The sequence below is a fragment of the Gobius niger genome (genome assembly GCF_951799975.1).
Source record: "Gobius niger genome assembly, chromosome: 5".
NCBI classification, from domain to species: Eukaryota; Metazoa; Chordata; class Actinopteri; order Gobiiformes; family Gobiidae; genus Gobius; species Gobius niger.
In genome coordinates, this window is record NC_136856.1 from 21,177,139 (window position 1) to 21,200,652 (window position 23,514).

At 41.4% G+C, this 23,514-nt stretch overlaps 1 protein-coding gene across 2 annotated transcripts; it reads left to right on the forward strand.

Moving 5' to 3' along the window:
- Positions 1–251: 251 nt before the first annotated feature.
- On the forward strand, positions 252–23,475 carry zdhhc9 (zDHHC palmitoyltransferase 9). 2 transcript variants are annotated; one of them, XM_079556103.1, is made up of 9 exons: positions 252–1,071; positions 9,557–9,717; positions 13,406–13,564; positions 17,067–17,204; positions 17,294–17,340; positions 17,787–17,891; positions 19,583–19,686; positions 19,762–19,852; positions 21,254–23,475. In XM_079556103.1, the coding sequence occupies exons 1-9, from the start codon at positions 908–910 to the stop codon at positions 21,455–21,457; spliced, it is 1,173 nt and encodes a 390-aa protein (XP_079412229.1). In that variant the 5' UTR covers positions 252–907; the 3' UTR covers positions 21,458–23,475. The 2 variants fall into 2 exon arrangements, with proteins under 2 accessions (XP_079412229.1, XP_079412230.1); XM_079556104.1 differs by having other exon boundaries at positions 21,275–23,475.
- The last annotated feature ends 39 nt before the right edge of the window (positions 23,476–23,514 follow it).

A 23,514-nucleotide genomic window follows, 5' to 3' on the forward strand; every position in this document is an offset into this window, starting at 1 on the left:
TCCAGCTCGTCTCCATGGAGATCTAAAGGCAACAGATTTGTGATTCAGAAATAGCATATTCTGTCATTAGGAGCATGTTTTGTGTATAGTCTAAAATCTTTAATTTTGCCGATCACATTTAAAGGTATTCTTACGATGGATTGTTTTGTGCGCCTTTCGGACACCTATGTGTGTCATTTGAGAAAGAGTAGGACCCACATCTGCCTGTTGTTGCTCCACCTGTCCTGGCCCTTTAAGATTAGACATTTCAATCTAGGCGTGTTTCTGCTCCCATTGACTAAAAGCTCGATCTGCTATCTGCAGGAAAAGCCACATTAGGCGGCAGCTTAGCCCGCGCCAGTCTAATTTCTCCATTTGCGTTGCTTTAGTGCTGCAATTGTTGTTTTTTTCAATCTTTTTATCAATTCGTGTTGACTACATCGCTGGCCATTTTTTTGTGAGATTTGTTTTCCGTGTTTTACAGATATGAATGTCAACCGGTCAAGGTCCGCTCCTCCGATGCATTCTTCCTCCCCATGAAGCCTCTGGTGGGAAACATCTGTCTCGGGCTGTCGGGTGATTTTTATGCCAATTCTGCGCGTTTCCCGGACGGTGACTGACTGAAATCGTGTTTTTGAAAAGAGTGGCAAATACTGAGGAAATGCCACGCTGCAGTAGCACGGCCTGGGAATGGTATGGATTGGCTAATAAATTGATGATGTGACTGCGACACTACTACGCGAGGAGGGAAATGCTTCGTTATGCGCACACATTTTTTGTCATATTTACTGGAATCTTTGTTTTCACGTGAACGCCGTTTTAATATTCAGATTACAGTTATATTTACGTAGCACCCCCACCCCATTGCTATCCTGGGGTATAGGCGGCGGCAACATCCTCCAGATACGGACTCTCTGAAGGCAGCATCATGTCGGCTGTGATGATAACTAGGAAGGTGCGCAAATGGGAGAAGCTCCCGGGCAAGAACACCTTCTGCTGCGACGGCAGGGTGATGATGGCCCGGCAGAAAGGAGTGTTCTACCTCACCATGTTCCTCATCATTGGGACCTGTTCCCTCTTCTTCGCCTTTGAGTAAGTAGCTACACATTATAGGCCCATTTCAACCATCCCCGATTGTCATTGAATTGCCTGTGAGGTGTTGGCTATTGCACATGAATCCAAACAGATATGCCTGTTATGAATTTATTTATTAATATAATCAGCTACACACGACCTTTTTAAGTGTGCTCTGTTTCACAAAACCAAAGCTCTATAATAAGACCTATCAATAATAACAATAACAAATATGGCTTACACTATTGGACCCTGCTCAATAGCTTTTCACCCATTCTCTAATTGACTCCTGATACCGTATCGAGGAGTTCTGTTCTTATCAATATTCTGCAGGAGCTTTATGGCGTCCTTAAAGGTAATGTGACTCTGAGAATCAGCACTCACTTGTGCCTTCTCTCTCTGGTGACCTGTGGCCTACTCACTGGCCACATTTTGTTGCGAACTGACTATTATATCCCTGGCTTTGTGTTGAGCTACTGGCAAATCTTTCCTTTGGAGAAAATGCTTATGATTGATCACTTGCGCTGGTGGTAAATATTTGATGACTTGAGCTGCCCGGCCATATTCAGTTAAAAGAAAGGTTAGCTGTGTTCTTGGCTGTGATGTGTCCATTAGTATTGGCTCCAAAGTAGAAGGAAATCAGACTGTAAAGAAATACAGTAAGAGGGAGTTCAGTCATTGTAATTGTTGCTTTTGAGCCCATTTACTCTCATGAGTGTATTGACAGAATCTAATGATACACAACATCTTGTCTGACACAGTTGTTGTGGTTGTGTACACAGATAGACCACACACAAGGGCCTTAGCAAAAATGATGTCCCTGGCCAAGGCTCGCCATCTCTCTGCACTGCACTATTATTGAGTTGGGACAGAAGTAGCTGTTGTCCTGTGCAGGGAAAGAGAGCGAGGGTGCAAGAGAGGCAGAGAGAGATTTGCTGGTCCGATTCAGCACCATGGCCCAGCGAGGCTTTGTGCGGGCTAATGGCTCAAGGCTGTCAGCATACTCTGTTCATATTACAGCCGAACCTAATTATCTCCAACGGGGATGACATTATTGTTGCGATTAGGTCAGTCAACCAGGAGCCCTTTTTCAGAGTTGATCTTCGCTTACATGTGATGATTGTTAATTTCTCGAGGCCCAAACTCATGCTCAAATCAAAATGGCAGATAACAAAATCCATAGTATTACTGTCTTTTTCTTAAGGTTGGATTACATTTAATACTGCCACAAGGCTTTTGTTGAAGATTACAATGACAAAATTTATCCAATCAGAGTCAGAATTTGGTAAAAAGTCAAACTCAGCCATGACTTTTCACAAAACTAAACCAGGGGCTTTATTGTTCAGTCACCTTTCATCTTAATTCTGTGGGATCATGTTTGCTCTAATGGCTGATAATGTTGTAACAGTAAATTAAAGGGCAGCTACTGTGTGTTAAAACACGTGTTCTACTATCAGAACAAAGGTAGGGGTGAGCGGGGTCAGGTAGGGTTGGGTCACATAAGACATTTCTTAGCTTTACTGCCAAGGCTTTCAACATTTTGATATTAGGATGCTATGTACATGCAGTCTCCTAAACAATGAGTAGATCCCTCTAAGGCTTCAATATTGAATAGAAAGAGAATAATAAAAACAATTCAAATTATTGCAATGATTTTATCCAACCCTCCCCATGACCGGGAAGGATTGAGTTAGTCCAAGGGGAGGGTTGGGTCACACTGTTTTGAAGAGTTGACTAACATTTATCTATGACAGAATGACCGCTTATACAATTTTCTATTGTTTGTTTGGTAAAAGTTAGAATATTGAAACATGAGACAAGTGTCCTTCACATAGAAAACTATTTGTTTAGGCAAACAACAGTAGCTGCCATATTCATCCTGAAAATTATGATGAATGGGAGTCAAGTTCATCTGGGTGAAAGCTGACTAACACTTTTAACCAAAAGCTTACAAAAGTTGGGATGTTTTGTTTTTTTGCTCTGGTTTACTAACCCTTCAGGCAGCTGCCGTCGAGCATCATAAGTGACATCACACTCTGTGACCATGACCTCTCAGTGTAATCAGGTCTCTCTTACCAGCTCCAAAACACTGTCAGACCCAACCCTCCCCCTGACTAGGACTGTGTATTGTTTTGTTTTTTATACTGGTAGAGATGGACTAGACTGGGCTAGATGCAAGTTAGCCATTTTATACTCACTACTGCCACCTCAGGGCATACATGTAACTGTAACGTCTATATTAAGCTCGTGCATGAAGGCAATTTGGACCCAAAGTAACAACTTTTTGAGTGACAGTGCAGGATTGTAGAGATAGTTGTGGTGACAGGTCTGGGCTCATTCTACACATTAGGACATGGCTGTAGGGGGAGGAAAATACATAATTTTAGCATTTTTAAACTCTGTATAGTCCCTTTTAATGATACTTTGTTTACAATACCTATACCCCTGACTGCTCTTCCCCACTGCATGGTGTAATTTCTCAGTCATTGTATATTTCTGCTAACTTAACTTCATAATCAGAAGAGACAAGGCAGTCCTTGCCCTGGCTCATATCCAGCTGCACCCAGAGCAGACATCTTATTTTTATCACCAGCCATCAGCATAAAGCTCAGGGAGCCCTCACTGAGCTTTAATTTGTGCTAAACGGCGGAAACAACCATCCACATAAATGAGAAAACCTATTAGGAGCAAGTAAAGTGGAATTCACTGGAAACAATTGTGGTTGCCTATAGCCAGTGTTATAGTCTTTCATAAGCAGAGTAGCATTATGGTTTAAACCGACTGAAATGTGAGATTATGATTTCAGACAGCTATGTTTAAATGTAGTGTTGCATGTTGTTCAATAAAAAAAAAACAGTTTGTTCATGTGGAAATGTTGGAACAAGAGGAGTGTGTCATCTGTGCGTCCACCCCAGGACAGGTTGTGAGGGCAGGAAAACATATGCGCAGAGAAAGAGTTTCTTCCTGTCAGTATGAAGTGGTATTGGTGACAATAAACAACATTCAGTCTTACAGAGCATGTAGACACAAAGTGCATGGCGGAGTGATGGTGCACAACAGCTGCTCTTAGGCATCTGGAAACTTGCTGGCCCCTTTGCTCCCCACAGCACCCGCCCTGTCTCCCCAGCAGCCAATCAGGAGACAGCTCCTGGTCCCATCTAAACGAGCAAAAGCGTGATTTATGCCCTATTCATGCTAGATGCTCCATTTACAGTCAAGCACTGTGCAGAGCTTTGTTCTCGGGAAGGCATGAGGTTAGCGAGACAAATTTTCAAAGATTTATTTTTTTAACCCACATTTATTGTTGTTACTAAGGCTTTTGTTCAATTTGCACTATTTTCAATCACTTTCATTATTTGAATCACAATTTGTCTGTACTTGTGCACATTTAGTGATGTAATGTGTAATCCTTGCTTTAATCCTAGTAACAGACTTCGGACATTTGCGGTGACATTTCATCTCTTGTATGGTATTTAAATGTTGCATAACACAGTCATTAAACCGGATGATTGTTTATGTTCTCTTATAATGCACATTTTCATTACAGTTGTGTAACGGGACGATAAACTTTATGGTCACACTTTACTTTACAGCACTATAATAACGTAGTAATATGGTAATAACATGGCATCTAGGGATAACATGGAACAATGCTTTTTACTCTTTTTCCATATTATTAATAACAATGTCTTCTGTAATTGACAGTCTTTCTGGGTTAGGGCAAAGGTAAGGATTAGTCATGGGTCCATAATTACCATGTTATTATACTATTGCTATTTCCATATTACCATGTTATTACTGTGCAGTAAAGTGAAGCGCTACCAACTCTATACTTATCTTTTCCACCATTTTCCAAGGCATAGGGCCAACACAAACAGATGTTACTGTTTTACACAGATATACTCAAGTTTATGCACAACATAGGAAAAGATCAGCTTGACTCTGATAATTATTGACACAAGTTGAGCCGGAGAAAGACACAACGTGTATGCTTTATTTATTTTCCACCGTGCCCTAGAAACATGGCGAATACAGAGGCTGCAAATGTTTACGTGCATAATTCATGGTATGATTCATGCAGGTTGACTTCAGCTTACGGACGTGAAGTATTAAGAAAGTCACAAAGTGCTGGACAAAAGTCATGAGTCACTCTGACATAATGCTGTTGTCATGTAATCCCGGATAGCCACATGACCATATTAGGAAGGCGGTAATACAGTATAATGGTAAATGCTTACTTTGAAAAAAAAAAAGAAAAAAAAGAAAAAACTGTTAAATCAGTTTCACACTTCCCCCGCACACATCACACTTTGAGAGCAGAAAAAGGATGAGCAATACTTGCAGTGACGTTATCTGGATGGCTTTTAGTTACTAAAGTTCAAACTTAATTTTCTGGAAGGGCTGCGTAATTTAGTACAATCAAATCGAAATCGCAAATTGAATGCTTAAAGGCACACTGCGTAACATTTTGATGGAAACATATACTGTTGCCATTGAAACAATACATGTTTCCAATGAGCAGCTCGACACAGAAAATGCTATGGTAATCGAATAACGGATTTGGATGAGAACCTAAACTATTTACATCTCAAATCCTGCTGCCTTTCGTCGACGGAGTATCCACTCCCGGTAAAGTTTCAGTCATGTCTCAGGAGAGCTGAGCCGCTCACACCAAAGGCTCATGTTTGTTTGTACATTCATGAGGTATTTTTCAATGATGAAAATATCATCATAAAATTAAAGCTTGTATTTAAATTTTATTTATTGGGTAAAATTTTACACGGTGTGGCTTTAAGCAAATCGCAAAGACTGCCAATATTTGGGCTGTTCTCTATATTTTGCAACAACCAAATATTGTTTTTCCATGGGATCTTTATTATGCTAAAAAACATAACTGTGTAGTTTAGACCTCTACACACTTGTATGTGATTCTTGTAGTTTCTTCTTTTAAAGGTAATTCTTCTGAATGTGTGAAAGTGTTTAGGGCAAACTGAATCTTGATTTTAAAACGTAGATTACAAATCTAATTGCAATCGCTTTGTCAGGAATATTGCTATTCTATTTTTACATGCAGCCCCATTGTAAACTCTTTTATTAGAGGTGGTGACGGCATAATATTGCACTGGTTCAAATTCAAATAAATGCTCAAAGTGAGTGGAATGAATTTTAAACAGGAATCACATTACTTTTCGAAAGGTTGTTGTCACAGCAATAGCACCGGGGTAGATTTGTTTTTACACCGTCCACATTTACATATGCTTTGTCAAATGTGTTCATCAATATTTAAAAATAAACGTGCCATTCATGTGCTAAAACTTTTATTGTTGATTTGTCTTTGGCAGATTTTGAATCAGAAGGCTGCATGAGGATGAGAGATAAGCATCAGACCTTATGGATCTCACAATGGGGATATTCACTCACTCAGGGGGTGCAAATAGTCAGGAAAGTGCAATCAAAGAAGAACAGGGTAATGTGCAAACAAGTAATAGTAGAAGTGTTTGTTGTTGTTTGGAACATTGAGATGCACACTCTCTTCAGTGAATTAAATTAATAGGCCCTCGCTTTATCAAACAATAATTGATTTTGTGTTAAAGAGTTGTTTTTTTTGGGTAACAATCATGGACCATCATCATAATAATTCCAAAACTGATTCCAAAACTCTTCTGTATAAGATTATTCGTCAGTATTGGTTTTTGATCGATTGCGTTGACGGACGGACCAACAGCGGCTGATTGTCTTTGTGAGTGACGACCACACAGGCCACACCACCCTGCTCCTTTTATACATCGGAAAATGGTCTCACACACACACACACACAGGAAGGACGCCGGGCCATGATGGGAAGAGATGATAGAGAGTGTGCTTCAAATACCGACCGGTCATCATTATGGGAATTAGGCTGCATCGACAAGCCGCCTTCCTCCTCCGTCTGCCTTCCCCGCACCACAAATAGTGCAAACATAATTCACGCAGGATCGATCTGAAACTCTGCTGGTTGTTGTTTCCATTAGAGCGCAAGTAAGGCAAGTGCGGGGACAAAAAGAAAAAAAAAAACGGCTCAGACCGGTCCTGCAGGTGTTGTGTGTCAGGTTGCCCACAGGTATGCCGTCAGACGCGTGCACAGGACGGGGGAACAGGAGCGCTTTGTTTTGCGGCAGGCGCGAGTTAAAGCAGTGTATCGCAACACTGATGACATTCTTCTGGGGATGTAAAGCCTGTTTCGCTTCAGCGCAAAAATCCAATGGTTGCCGATGTTGACGCAGCTACAGTTGTTGCTTACCAGAGTGAAATATACTATAGTGGCCTAGTGTTGAGCTGTGAGAAGTTTGTTAATCCAGGCTAGCACGTGCCGCTGTAAGATTAAGACTCCAGTACAGTGAGATTTGAGCAAACAGCACTGGTAGTACTTTAAACGCAGATACCGGTAACGGGTCCATGCAGCTTATTCATATCTTTGGCGAACATCTCATGGAAACTGTCTTGGGTTACATCTAGGGCTGTCACGATGATTACTATAGCGTCTTATCGTTCAATAAATAACAGATGAACGATATATTTTTGGGCTCGATATTTATCGTCTGTACATTTATTGGCATTTTCCCCCTATTTCTTTCTTTAAGAAACGTTTTTTAGGCAAATTGAGTTACATTATATTTCATGGTTATTGCGGCTTGTGTGGAATTATGGGATAGATACAGACGGCATCTCTGGAATCTCCCATATATGGTCATGTTTGAAAGGGGGAAAACAATTTGGAGAAAAATCTAAACTTTGTCTAATTATTAAAAAACTACTTTAACAAATTCTGAATTCTGAATATAGTTTTCTACTTAATAAAGATACAAAGACATGGAGTGGAGCAAAGTGGTTCAACAGCCCATAAATACATAAGTCACGGAGAATGCATCGTGCTAATGCTAACGGCTAGCCAGCGCTAGCTACGTCTGCCGTTTTTTCACTTCCTCTGAACAATCTGCTGTGACAAAATATCCATATAGGCCCGGTTTACACTTGACTTTATTTATGTGTGGTAAATAAGTTCATATTCCACCAGAAAATGGCAAAAAAAAGAGTGGAAAATTGTTTTTCCCAAAAGATTCTTTTTTCCCCGTTGGCGAAGCCACGTCCTCGTCTATGACACGATGCTGTCTGTGTCTATATGTTGATGCACTTTTAGAACAAAGGTTTACTGTCATTTTTATGCCTGAGAGTTAACAGTATCTAGTATCGTTAGAGTCAATAACATCGTTTATCACGATATTATCCTGCCTCAATATATCAAACTTCAAATGTGTTTTTCTGACAGGCCTAGTTACATCTAGCATGTTCATCGTGAAACATAAATGGCCCGTATTAGTGACAGCATGACATTACTGGGAGGATTAAATGTTGTTCAATTTGTGTTCAACTTGGAAAAACAACAAATTCTGACTTTCTGACTTGATCCCATGTGTCTCATATATGCCCCAGTTCCCAGCTCTTTCATTGAATATTAAAAATGTGATGAGTTCACTATCTGCTTGTTAAAGGCAAACATCTATCTGCCACATGAAAGCTGATAATCGCATGATCTCGGGCTGACATACGGTACAGAACTAGATGTCCTGGTGTGGAGGAATCCTGTAGTTGAACATTAGCGATGCATTATGAATATCAGACCCCAACAGATCAGACGGAGCCAGGCTTTAACTATTAATAAGAGGATGCTGCTGCTTTCTGCCTCAACTCTGTGCACTGCAGCTTTTATCGCACCGGGCAGCGGGCCGTGTGCTGAAAGCCCCAGTGGCTTTAGACCCGGCCCTTAGAGGTATGATAATGTTTCCCCCTCACATCCAGGGGACTATGGCAATCTGCTTTCTATTCAGCTCCGTGCCCGACCACTACCAGAGTTCATGACCTCGCACTTGATACGACACTTCAGTATAATAATCAGGGTATTTTCAACTCTGCACTTGATTACCCAGCATCCAATAATACATTAAAATAGAAAGGAAAATGTAGGAAGAAAATAAAGACTCTCAAGCTTTATAGTGTCCAGTATTCAGATTACATACAAGCTGTTGGTTTCTATTATAGGCGTAAATGGTGGGTGTTTATTAGGGTTATTGTTTTTGATTTAGAGATGTACTTAAAGGAACACAATATCTAACAGATAAAAAATATGCAGTTGGATAAATTATGCTTTGTCAGCCTATTGCAAAATACTCAACAGTAAAATACTGCCATCTCATCTACTTGGGCGAGGCATGTGCCCGTGAGCTGCCTCCCTGTACAACAACCACAGACCATTTCCATGGCTCTCAATCATAGCTGTGATGTTTTTGGACTTTCATTAAATTAAAGTGAGGGTCTGTGGTTAATTTCATTCTTATTACATCAGAAATCTACTGCAGCTCCCTAAACAATACAATCGAGGTGTATGAATGGGTGACTGCATAAATGATTTCTCTTATTTACTTAAGCAATGTGACTAATGTGGTGGTTTCATCTTTGTAAATTACAGATGTCCTTACCTGGCTGTCCACCTCTCCCCTGCCATCCCAGTCTTCGCAGCTGTCCTTTTCCTCTTCGTCATGGCCATGCTCTTGAGGACGAGCTTCAGTGACCCAGGGGTGCTGCCCCGGGCTCTCCCAGATGAAGCCACGTTTATTGAGATGGAGATAGGTAAGATGCTTTTTCTGCAAACCCAGTACACTGACTCCATTATGTTATAAAATGTAAACACAAAAGTGCATTTCAAATCCTTTCATTGTTCTTAGTTCCAAGTTTTCTATAAATACTTTGAGATGGATTCCTTTATATTTGAACTTCGCCATAGAAATGCACCGTTTTAAGGAACTAGACACTGTCAAATATTGTGTTAAACAATATATAAAAGAAAAGAGCTTTGGAAGCTGCTGAGTTACTACACACTGTGGTGTCCAAATAATGTGCAGCATGTGAACGATAACTCCACTATTTTACATTTTAGTCTCCATTGGTTTATTATTAGGGAACGCGTCCTCAGAAATCCCAGAAACCTTATTGCTTTTGACCACACATTCCCAAGCTCTTTGTAGCACTGAAACAGTATTGCAAAATGTATTACATTTGACCACTGTAGATTTATCTTTTCACCTTCAAATATGCTCTGGGTTGATCATGTAACCCGGGCAGCTCTCCCTTATCTGCATCCATTCAATTTAAGTCAATAGAACTCCATTGCAATGCCACAAAGCTTTACTTTTTTCCTTTTCTGGCTGTGTACAGAGTATGGACTTAGAAGCTGCTATATGTAGTGAGTCAAAGGGGACAATGGGGGATTCTCTTATTGGGTTCCTACATACGACAGCCTATAAGACAACAATGGGTATTTGCTTTCAAACAAACAGATTGTTTTCATAAGCCCGTTTTATGTTTGTCCCAGCTCTTTCTGCTATTAAATGTATTCCCCTAGCTCTAGCCCGTGTGGCATTCACAATCCAATTTATCTCTGTCTTTCTGTTCAGTGCACTGTCTTCTTAAGTCAGACGAGGAACTAGGAAGAGTAGAGCTCAGAATCAGGGGCGTGAAGTCCTCAGAGAGTTGCTTCTCTCATCTCGACTCTGACTCACCCTCTGTAACAGGCTTTACTGTGCTGTAATGATGCACATGCTGTGAATTCAAATGTGTTATCAGTCAGTTTTGAATCCACAACTCTTTTTATATTTGTTTAACTTCTTAGAATTTTTCTTATGTTTTTGTCTGGGTTTTTTTTTTGCTCTTGTTGCTTTTTCATCACTCTTTAGTCGTGTTTTGCCGTGTTTTTGTCACATTTTGGGAGAGTTTTGTCTGTGTTCTCGTCTTTCTTTAATCATTTTTTTGTCATGTTTTTGTTGTTTTTTTGTTGCTTTTTCGTCACTTTTTTCATTGCTTTTTTTGTGGCGTTTTCGTCTTTTTTCCATTTCATTTTTGTCACTTTTATGTTCCGTTTTTGTCACTTTTTGTTGTTGTTATCCTGGAGCCTTTGGTGTAGCGATTTGCATCCTGATTTGCATATTGTTCAACCTAAGCCTGCAAGTTTTACTGTGCGCCATAGTTCCTCTTGACCCTTTTGGAGCATTAGGTTCCAACTCTCAATTCCCAGGCTGCAGTGTTCATATCTTCCCTTTTTGGTTTCATATTTTACATTCCCCCGACAACTGTAAACCTGAAATAGCCAGGCATCCATCACTCAAGCCCCAAAATGGGTCACTTGTAGCCTGCTGCAGCGTGAAGAGAAAAATTGCTCCGTTAAACAAGCTTCATCTCTTCATTCTGAGCCGTGATGAAGCGTAGGCGTGAAGTGTTGGCGTGGCAGCTAATGATGCAGATGTGGGCGTGTTGTAGGGGAGCGAGGAGGCAGGTGTGAGAGACCGACTGCGGAAAGACATGCAGGTGCTCTGTGGCTGTAGCTTGTTAGAGGCCGGTCCCACGGGGGGGATGTTAATGCGAGTACGAGCTTCCTCCTGGAATATACAGTATAATGCCACAGCAGGCTGAGCCCCGTTACCCCTGGGAGAGGCATTATCCCTCCAAGATGACTCATTCATTAATTCTACACCGCCTAATTCTCCAGAGGCAAATCTAGGAGCACCTTCCAGCATTGGATTCAATACAGTTCACTTTCAGATTGTGTTGAATGGGTTCTTAGAGAACGGCAATGTCTGCATCACTGCACAGGCAACATGAGGCAATAACAGATAAATATCACTTTGCAATAACATTTTAATGGGATAATTATTAAAACAAAGTGTTAACGACCAGCAAGATTGTATGGGCAATTCGTATCTCGTTAACTACAACTTGCGTATGTTAATGTAAATGCCTTCATTTATTAATTTTTTTACTATTAGGGGTGCACAATATATTGACAAATATAATGGAATATTAAGCGCCACAGCAGGTGTCGTAGCATGTGGCAGTTTTTTTTTTTAATCATTAATTGTCTGTGAGAGTAAATACTAGGGCTGGGACAAAAGATCAGGTCGGATTTGGATCGCAATACTTTGTGCCGCAATACAAAGTATCGATGCTTTATCAAGTATCGCAATACTTTCAATACTTGTGTTTGGAGGCATTTATATCACACACTCCTTTGGTTTCCAGTAACAATTACACAGCACTTTTGTTAATATATAATAATGTTAATACACGTTTCAATCTTAACACTTCAGTAAAAGTCAAATGGCATTTGGTTTATAAACTTTGGACACATTTTAAAGTACATATTACTCATAATTACTAACTGTATCGCAATACGTATTGAGTATCGTGATACGTATCGGATTGTGACAAAGGTGGATTGTCCCAGCCTTAGTAAATACTACGCTGCCAGAAAAGACAAAGGGAGAGGGATGTTGTACACTGTGTGCCACAACCCAATCACACAATGCAGATATTAGTGTGTGCATTAGTGTGTATTGCGCCTCCGACCCGGGGCAGGGAAAGTTGCAAGGGTGGTTTTCTGGCCAGAGACACCAGGGGGAGATGAAAGACCCCCCAGTCATCCCATTAACACTTGTAAGTACTTAGTTCTGCTTTAAGTGACGTGATGTTGGCTACAGCACAAGAAAGCAAATTGCAAAATTACAAAAGTCTTTCGATTTATTTAAGATTTACACATTTTTTGCTAATGTAACCCAGAGTAGATTAAAATGTGCAAAAGCTTTGATTTTCCTGACTTAGTTCAATAGCCTTGTTTTGATGCTAGTTTAGGATTTATTTAAGTCTTGTTTTGTCCCAATTCCATAAAAAAGCTATACTTTTGAGTTTAATTGAATGGAGTGTACAGCGTCATAATGGTCAGTAAGATAATATTATTGTTTTATTGAAGATGGTGTTTGCACTTTGCACTTCACAGTTTTTCCTAAAGTCTATGTACCTCCATTATTTCCTTTTGTCTTTGCTCGACACCCAGGTGCAGGTATAGCTTTGTGTTCAATCAAAAACAATAAGCTGGAGTTGTGAGCATTCTGTTAAATATACCGAGCAACTACAAGCATTGAACATCTGATGGTGTTTTCGAGTTGTATTTGCTCTTGTCCATTAACCTCTTGTTCACCCTATGCAGTTTTTTAATCTCCAGTCGCCGACTGTAGTTCATTAGTCTCTCCCACTGAGAAACATAATGGAAAAGTCCAATGTCAGGAAAAGTGTTAATTGCTATGACTGTGGTTAGTAAATTCAGTTCACTAGCCTTGTCCTTGTAAGGCAACAGCGTAAACAGCTTTCAAGGTCCACCTATGCAGCTCAATGCCTCATTTTCTGTAGACGTCAGTGACACAAGTTCTCCTTCCAATCCAATGTCTGCGTGAACTTCATATATTTTTTGGGTTTGTTTTTTTCTTTGCAGAAGCGGCCAATGGAAATGTCCCTCCCGGTCAGCGAGCCCCACCTCGAATCCGCAACGTGCAGATCAACAGCCAGATTGTCAAACTCAAGTACTGCTACACCTGCAAGATCTTCCGGCCCCCACGAGCCTCTCATTGCAGCATCTGTGACAACTGCGTCGGTGAGGGAACAAAAAAGAAGACTATTTATGTCTGCCTCATAAATAGAAACATGAGGAGAAAATAGCTTTGTGATTAATGTCTCAACTTTAATTGAAGAGGGAATTATTGTTTGTAAAAGCTGTGGAAAAGCGAGGCCCTTGAAATGCGTGTCTAGTTCAACTTGGCTCCTGATAAAAGACGGCGTTTGAAGCTTATGGACTGGCAGGTGATATGGGAGCGCACTGTGGCGGCTCAGAGAGAAGAAGAAGAAGTGCGCAGTCACTGTGTAGACGGACGTCTCTTTGTTCATCCGCTGTAGGCTGGCATGCTTTAATCTGGCGTCACATAATTCCCTTCTCACTTTATTTTATAAGTAGAGAAAGCTATTTAGATTAAGTGTGAAGTACTGCAAATTGTAATAGTAGGAAACCTTTCATTTATTATAGTGTTAATTAAAGCAGTACTAAGTAACTCATGCCCCTAGAGGCCATAAGCGCCACTGCAGGTGTCATAGCATGTTGCTTTTTACTCATTAATTGTCCGTGAGAGTAAATACTATGCTGACAGAAAAGATAAAGGGACAGAGGGATATTGTACATCCAATTACATCCACAATGGAGATCATTTTTTTCACTCAAACTTTGCTGTAAATACTGCTTAACTGGCGCTAGCCCGCAGTTTTGCCCGTTAGCCTCTTGGTTTCTTCTTCGTGATTCTATTAAGCTCCTTTTCCATATATAGGCGCGAGTCAGCCGAATGGCTCTTTCACCCACATTGTCGAGCTTTTCCATAACAGAAGCCAGGGCCAAACTGGTCTGACCAGGTATAGGTTTTGGGACCGACCTCTGGCTGTGGCCAAAGCCCGCTAGCCTGTGTCTGATGTGACGTGAACAGACTCTGGCCTCTGATTGGCAACGAGAGAGTGGACAGCCCTCACTATTAACACGCAGGTCATATTAATATTTCACAACATCATACAGCTGTTCTAAATGGGGATTTTGCCGCTGTTTGCGTAGCTTTAGCAGATGTTAGAATAACATTTGCATGTAGCTTACCTACATAGTTGTATTTAGTGGTTTTAATACAGCTTGACACCTCTGAATGAATCCATAACTCCCACCAGAAGGCAGCATTTGTCCACATTTGATCTCATGGCAGCTTACAAACCTTTAATGACGATCTGTACAGCGTGCTCCTTTGTGGGGACGTAGCAAACAACAAATGTGTGGTAAAACAGAAGTGTGCGTGGGGTAGAGTCGATACCTGCACGAAGATCGCGCCGTGCGCGGCCGGGGCTCACTATGTGGAACGACCCCTTTAGTGTGTATTGGGGCCTCCTACTCAGCGGCAAGAAAGTAGCAATTGTGGTTCTCTGGCCAGAGACACTTGTATTACACCCACCGGGACAACAAAAAGGATTTATTAAGATAAACAAGTTACGTAGTTCTTCTTTTAAAGGTTTAATACATTAAAAAAGAAAAAACAACAACACACCAATTATGTTTTTTTAAGTTTGGGTCATATAATGTTTGCATTTTATTAAAATATTTCTGTGACAGGCTTAGCCATTGCATGACAAAAGGCTTTAACCTGTGGTATTTCCATGATTCAGTAATTACATTTTTTTTCAGTGCCAGATACAACAATTAAAGGGGGCCTATTATGCAAAATCGACTTTTTCAAGCTTTACATCATGTTATTAAGTCATTCCCTCATTAAAACCATGCCTGAAGTGTTGCCTTGGCACATTCACGTATTTTCGAGTAATCTGTAGAAACTCTGATGGCAGCCATTTTAGGGATAAAACGCCTGATTCCTTCAGGAAACGCCCTCGACCTCCAGGATACGCCTCCGACCTTTCGTCACCAGCCGAGTAACCAACCACTGCTCCTCAGCAGAACCCCCTCCCGCAGTGTCTAGCCCTAAGATGTAAACAGAGTCATCATGGATGATTAGCTTCATGTGTTGTGAACCGGAGCCACAGCAGACTTTTACAAAGACACACATCAGTGTTTCTGTTACCGAAACACCCAGGATTAAAACCGGTGACAAGAACACTTATTTCAGTGTCTGGTTCTGCGCTGGGCCTTGATGATGCACAGAGCCTCCGGAGAAAGCTAATGCTAAGCTAAACCTCGAGTCATCACGTGAAAACGAGAAATATGCACAAATAAAGTCAATAAAACCACCACACACATAAAGAACCGTTTAACAATGATCACACACGGAGCCAGGCTTGTTGATTTGGAAGTTTATTGCTCACATTTCATCTACAATGGGTCATAGCCGAGTGGTTTTCTCCCGGAGCTAACAAGCTAGCCGCGACAAGCTAACGGGAAAATTCACTGAATACAAGCATATTATGCATTGAAAACGTCACTAAAACAGGCAACTGCTTGAAGCAGCCTTTATGATGATGACACACGGAGCCTGGCTTGTTGATTGTGTAGTTTATTGCTCACATTTCATCTACAGTGAGTCGTAGCCGAGTGGTTTCTCTCGGAGCTAAGGCACTATTAGCCGCGACAAGCTAACAACCTTCACCTTCACAACATTCATTGAAAACAGGCAGCATATTATGCACAAATAACGTCAATAAAGCCGGCAACTACTCGAAGCAGCCTTTACGATGATCACACAATGAGCCTGGCTTTACACATTTGTGGTTTATTACAGACTTTTCATCAACAATGAGCTGTAGTCGATTATAACAAGCTAACGGGTAACCTCGAAAAACCATTGTCCACTTGCACAGATAATGTCCGTCTTTGAATCGTATGGGCTCCTGCAGATCCTGGTGTCGTCCATGGGGGTATAGTTAGAGATCCATAGGGCATGGCAGATGCAAAGAGAGAGCCTCCAAATAGCAGTTATTTTTCAGGCAAGAGCCCCGTCCAAGCGTCCGGTGTGGAAGGTTTGTTTCCAAATAATATCCTGTGTGGCCATTGTTCACAAAGTGATAAACAGTAGGTCCTTTCCAACAATAAAAATTAAAATGCATCGATCGTAGTTTCAATACTTGAGACAACGAGCGGAGTGTTGTTGTGATGCCACAGACAGCGTGTGGAGGGGGCGTGTCGGAAAGGGTCAGAGGTTTTTAAAGAGACAGAGGCCTATTTCAAGTCATTTGCTAACGCCATTTTGAAAGAGCAATTTTATACAAGGCAGTTATTCTAATTTACTGCATTGACAGACCAACAGAAGGTTTCGTCATCATTGTAGTGTCCTATAGACTGGTGCTATGTGGCTGAAAAAAGCATAATACCCCCTCTTTAAACAAAACCAACAGCAACAAAAACAAAACTACTCCAGTGCAAACATGATTATGATGCAGCGTGTGCTGTAGAGAAACCATAAATCACTGTTTATTGAACTGGTCTGGATGTTATCAGGCTCACGTCCAGATGAGAGAAAGTAATACCTTTTAAATGCTATATTTGGAGTGACTGATTCAGAGACACAAAACACTGCTAATGATATCAGCGTGAATGATGAACATGTCGTTTTCTTTTTTTGTTCCAGACCGCTTTGATCACCACTGTCCCTGGGTGGGCAACTGCGTGGGCAAAAGGAACTACAGATACTTCTACATGTTCACGCTGTCTCTGTCTCTGCTGACCATCTACATCTTCACCTTCAATATTGTCCACGTCGCCATGCGTGAGTACCATCATGCAAACACAATGCAAATTCCACCGTATGTAATTGAAGATTTTTATTACTGAATTTTCCCTTTCCCTCTCTTTCAGGCTCTGTGGTCAGTGGTTTTCTGAACACGCTGAAGGACACACCTGGAACATATCCTTTCCTTTGCCCTATATTCCTCCAAAAAATACACTGTTTTTCCTCTTCGCAGAGTCAAATTATTATTATTTAAAAGGGGCATCTAATTTCATATATTTGAAAATTCAGGAAGCATTGGGGGTGTGGCCTCAGCTAACCGTCCAAATTCGACTTTCTCCATCTGTTGCTGCTTGATTGTTCGGGCTAAATTTGGTACAGCAGTGAGTCCCATTATTCTTTGGTATATTAACAGCGACTACAGTGTGTGTGTGTACTTTTAAGTGTTGGGAAATGTTGGGGAACAGTAGCTTTTACGCCCTGTCAGTGTTAAGCAAACCCTCATGGTTGGTTTAGCAAAATCTCCCCAGCCTCACTTCCCCTCGGTCAATGTTTAATCTCAGTGTCGTCACACGCTGATAACCGCTGAACATCTGCTGCCGTTTTCTTTAACTGCCCCTCACTGTGGTCGAGCTGCTGGTGTGTTTCTTCACCTTGTGGTCAGTTGTGGGACTGACCGGCTTCCACACCTACCTGATCTCTCTGAACCAAACCACCAATGAAGACGTAAGTACTTCTCCGTCCAGATTACTGTAGTCACGACTCGCTTACGGGGTGGGACAAGGAGTCTTTACCGTTGGCTCGTAGTATGTTCATTTGTTTTAGTCCAAAGCTTAGAGCAGGGTATTATAGTGAACCCAAACTGCCTCCTTTGTCTCCTTAAGTATTGTACATAATGTGAGCATATGTCAAACTAATCGACTACCGTTAAAACGCTAATAGCCGCAGTCATTGAAATAGACTGGCTGTGTAAAAAGTGCCCCCGTTGGCTTGTTTTACTCTTAGAATAATTATTGTGGAAACTCACTCTGCTCATAAGTAGTAAACGTCCCCTCTGAGGCTAAACAAGGAAAAAAAGCATTGATTACTTGAGCGCATTATCATCGAGTCATCGTTTAGTCACTGCACGTTGAAAGAAGGCTGATGGGAAGCAGACGGTGTTGGATGAGTGGACAGTGTCTGCACGTCTGTATACAATACTTCAAGAGCATGTGCACTCGGGTTTTGTACTGTAGGAGTCTGGCACTAAGCCCCTGCATGAATGCTGGAGGTTCCGCGCTCATACTTTGTTGTAATGATTAATTTATTATCCCCTCTTTCTGTCTTGTGGGCTGGTTGGCCTCATTTTTTTTACATCGAATCAGTAATTAACCACCATGATGTGCAAACTCTGTGATGTTGCTTTAGGAGTCGACGCCGTGGCTGTCAGACCCACAGCTTCAATATCTGCGATCGGACTAATAATAGATGCATCAATATCTGCAGGGCTGGGCACAACGCCAAAGCACTGAGGGGAGGAGAGACGGAGAGGGGCGGGGGGAGAGGGGCTGAGGGGAGCGGCAGAGGAGAGAGGCTGGGACGTACTCAAAGTGAAGTGGAAAACTGCAGCAGAGTCTAAAAAGAGGGTCCTTGAGTGTTGTTGCTGGGCTCCCTGTGGCACATGCTCTGTACGCTGCTCACAGACAGCCTGCATCAAGAGCACATGCACCTCGGAGCTGTTGCCCTACATTTCAACAACGAAAGTCTCTCTGCTGTTCTTATTCAGCTCCTCTCCTGTGCCACTGGGTCACTCGGTACACGGAGGTTACGCAATGTCCTTTACTTCACAAGTTTTGATACTAGTTTCGGTTTGGTACTCAATTTGTGCTTGGTTGTTCCTGGTTAAACTGGTCACACCGGTCTATTAACTACTGGTTCTTAAATTAAGCTAATTTGTTTTCCAGTAAAGTCTACTTAGAAAATGTTCATGATCCACTGACATTTTAAAAAGCTTTAACAAGACGTAAACCGACACTAGTTTCTTCTGTTTTGTTTTGTTTTGTTTCGTTTCGTTTCGTTTAGTTTATTGGTTTGGTGTGTAAAGGGCTGGTGTGTATTACAAGGTTTTAATATGTACTGGTTTAATTGCAACCCCAACTGAAACAGTAATCACATTTATCAGATATTTTCTGTTTCTCAGAACAGGCTTCTTTGACTTTTAATAAATTGGTTGGTCTGGAATTAGCAGAGTTCCTAATTACTAATGAATGAATGATTAAAACCCTGAAGTGTAGGTAAAATATCTTGAATTTTAATCTGAAAATGGAAAAAAAATAGAGTGAAAAGATGAGAGTCTGTGTCTGAAGGCTGGAGAGATGGTGCGGTGTATAGAACGTGCAGTATAATGAGAAATTACATTATTGAAATTGTTTCCATAGATCAAAGGCTCGTGGTCGGGGAAGAACCGTATCCAGAATCCATACAGCCACAAGAACATCATCAAAAACTGCTGTGAGGTGCTCTGTGGACCCACATATCCCAGGTAACAACTTCATTTCACACAATGCAGTGCCCTTCCCATTTGACAGTGAATTAATTATTTGTTGCCTGTCTGTAGTGTGCTGGACAGAAGAGGCTTGATGCAGGAAGATCTGGCAGCTCTGGCAGCTCTTCCCTCCACTAACAGCGACACTGTATCACAAACTACGGTCAGAACCATATACTACTGTTACTAAGTAGCTACAGCACTGTCCCTGATTAACAGCGAAGGATTGTTCATTTAAAGTCACTAGAATTAGCTCAAATAGCCATTTAGCTTTTAACATATTACTGTTTTTTAGAAAATGGAACAGGAAACAGGAAAATGTTATGAATAAGCAGCACATTATCCATTGCTTATTGATACCTTATTAATACTTAACAAGCACTCCTTAATTTAAAGCATTACCAACTTTTTCAAAGTTTCTATATCTCAGTCATGAAATAACTGCGGTAAATTGGAGCAGCAAAACTCAAAGAATGAGATGAGACGACCTGAACATCCTGAATGACCACGTTATTCCATCAATGAATTTCTTCTTCCCTGATGGCACGGGTTTATTCTAAGATGACAATGGCCGGTTTCTTCGGGCTCACATTAAAGGGACTGTACGGAGTTTAAAAGTATTTTCCTCCCCCTACATGTTCCAGCAATGTCATAATGTGTAGAATGAGCCCAGACCTGTTCACCACAACTGCCTCTAAAATCTTTCACTGTGTCACTCAAAAAAGTGTTAAAGGAACAGGCCACCGTTTTTCCATACTGAGATATGTTCTTACCTGAGCTTAGACGAGATGATGTGCACCTTTCTGGTCTTTTTGCGTGACTGAGTGCACACACAAAGACCAAAGATGTTGTTAGCATTTGGCCTCTCCCAGTATATTCCTATAGCTCCAAACGAGGTTAAGTCAGAAGCGACTATGCTCTTCCACGGGCACGCACAAAAAACAAACAGGTGCGTATCAACTTGTCTAAGCTCAGGTAAGAACATATCTCAGTATGGAAAAACGGTGGCCTGTTCCTTTAATTCAGGTCCGAAGTGCTGTCATGCACAAGCTTAATATAGAACCTGCAGTTATGCGTAAGACCTGAGGTGGCAGTAGTGAGTATAAAATTACCTCTAGTCCCATCTAGTCCCTTTAAGGGTGGTTCAGGGAGCATGAGACATCATTTTCATACATGGATTGGCCTTAACAGAGTCCAGATCTGAACCCCATTCTTTGGGATGTGCTGTAGAAGGCTTTGCACAGTGGTCACACTGCCCCATCATCAATATAAGATCTTTGTCAAAACTAATGCAACACTGGATCTTTGGACAGAACCTTATTGAAACAATGCCACAGCAAATGCTGCTGTGATCAGAGGTGACCAGCCCTGTGCTCCAAAGGGCACACGGGTCAATTTCTTGTATCTTGATGGTAAAAATACAGTTATTTGTGTTCTTGAGATTCAGTATTTCTTTAAAATCTACTGGATTTGGATTCACATATTGCACCATCTAAGATCCTATGTTTTTGCTCAGGCGTCTTGCTGCTTTCGGGGTCTCATACCATGTTTGCACTGTTTTCAGCGTCCTGTCCTCTGCCTACAGAAAACCACAGCTCCACTCATCCCTAATGAACACACGCCTGACGAAGCCAAGTCCATTGCTGACTCAGCGGCAGAGAAGAGCAGCTCTCCCAAAGAGGAGCAGCCGCCCTCAGCCAAACTGCCTCCTCTGGCCTCCCCTGAGACTGACGCCGAGGCATCCATCGCCAAGGACAAGCCCCATTAACTGTATGAGAGGGCGGGGTCTTTACCCTTGCCCCGCCCCCCCTTGGACATCCTGCACGCTCAGGAAAAAAAACACTCGAACAATTGGTGTGCACGTCACTCAATCACTGGACCACACGACTTGGTGCAGCAGCCATTTTTCTTCTACAGAGACGTCTTTGTCAGACATTAACCTCGTAGGGAACGGAGCAGGACATTGTGGGAGCTGCACCCTCTGTCTCCGAACGCTGCGCAGTTAAGACAAAGCTGGATGAGATTTCCTACTTTGGGATTTCTGACCGTACAATTGTCCGTTATTTAAAACTGCATAACAACAACAACAACAACAACATGTATCGTGGAAGTATAATCGAGTCATTGGCAAAGACAATAGGCGTTTTCTGTTGTGCACATATAACATGCTCTATGCAAATCACAAGGAAGGTGATTGTTCTCATTGTGTCCAGAAGCGGGCGAGTGTGTGCATCTACGACAATATAGAGGCTCATGAAGTAAATCATATCTACCTTTATAAAGTTATTGCTCCGTTCTGCACTGTCGCAGCCGGAGCTAGAAAGTCCTTCCATTTTGATACGCCAATTTCATGGAAAGGATCAGGCAGAGTTAGTGGAGACATTCGAAGGAGGGTGACAGACACTTGACATAGTGCCTTAACAATGCAGTTGCACTATCCAATGCAACTGAGGTCCACCAACAAATAAGAACTCAAATACCAGTGTTCAGTGGGAAATGCCAACGTTATGAGACAGTTTAGTTTAGTGGCTCCTAAGCTTCACAGACGCGTACTATAAAAGGGCAATCACATGGACAACTCTGCTTTTTGAGTGTAATCATCTTCAGATTGACCTAGTGACGCCAAAATCCTGCCTGCTTTTCGTGGCTATAGCTACATCTGCTGGGAACCACTGATCTAGACTAAGCAAAGCAAAAACATAGCCATTGTTAAATTGTACATAGTCTATACAGTTCTAGTAGTCTTCAGCCAATGAGTGGTTAAAATGATAGGCGCATGTTTTGATATATTTACAGCCAGTGTTCGTTATGATGTGCACTTCCTTCTCCAGAGCTTCCTGACAGAGTCCTCGTGTCCCTCACTCCTTTCATACTCGCATCGTTCATATCAAACTCAACCTGTCGCTTTGCTCAAGGCAGAGCCAGCTTCCAGAACTGACGTCCGTGGTGGGATCATTATGGCGGAGAAGATCGGAGACCAAATACACACAGGGATAAAAAACACTCACTTTAAAAAAAGGGACAGAGAGGCCACTTCTTTAGTCTGTGATGATATTAGCTGGATGAGGGAGTTTGTACTCGTGTCTGTGTGTTGTATGCAAGACAGTCTTTGTAAAATGTAACAAGTAGAAACTCAGAAGGAATCCAATTCGAAGTTAAATTGCCAGTGTCTAACCATAATGAGAAATGATTGATTTACCAAGTATTTAGCCATACTACATGTAAATAAGTATTTATACAGCTGATTGCTGTTGACTGAGTGGGGTTAGGTGTTCGAAAGCAGCATTTACTGACAATGTATTTATTTTATAAGTGTTCTCTTTTGTGTGTCGATGGTAACTTGGTTATTTGTTGAAAATTTAGCCAAATCCATTATTCAAGTTTACTTTTTCTGCATTTAGATTTAGCCAGTAGAGCTTATATCCATGTTTCTTCAAATATACTGTAAATTGTATCACACTATGTTTGTGCGAAGTGAAGAAATGTAACACAGTTAAATGAAACGGTTCAGATACAATATTTCAAATGGCGCTAAACCAGTCCGTACATAGAAAACACTAATACATTCGATTGCTGTCAAAGGGATGGTTTAAAGGACATTTAAAGGGATTGGTGAATAATGTGTGTAAGTGATGACATTTTGTAAACGAATCTGAACGCTCTGAAACTACATTGCATTGATGGGACTCCCATGTTCACTTTTAGTATCAACACTGTGATTCTGTGTACTTCATCCAATTAAATCCACATCTTTTTACATGATCAATGTGTCTGTTAAATAAATAAAAGGCCTTCAAATCAAAACTCTGTAATAGAAAGTTTGTG

Coding starts and splice junctions, on each gene's coding strand:
- zdhhc9 (XM_079556103.1), top strand. CDS start 908: ATGTCGGCTGTGATGATAACTAGGAAGGTGCGCAAATGGGAGAAGCTC. Junction 13,565..17,066: donor CATCTGTGACAACTGCGTCG/GTGAGGGAACAA, acceptor TTTTTGTTCCAG/ACCGCTTTGATCACCACTGT. Junction 19,687..19,761: donor TGTGGACCCACATATCCCAG/GTAACAACTTCA, acceptor GCCTGTCTGTAG/TGTGCTGGACAGAAGAGGCT.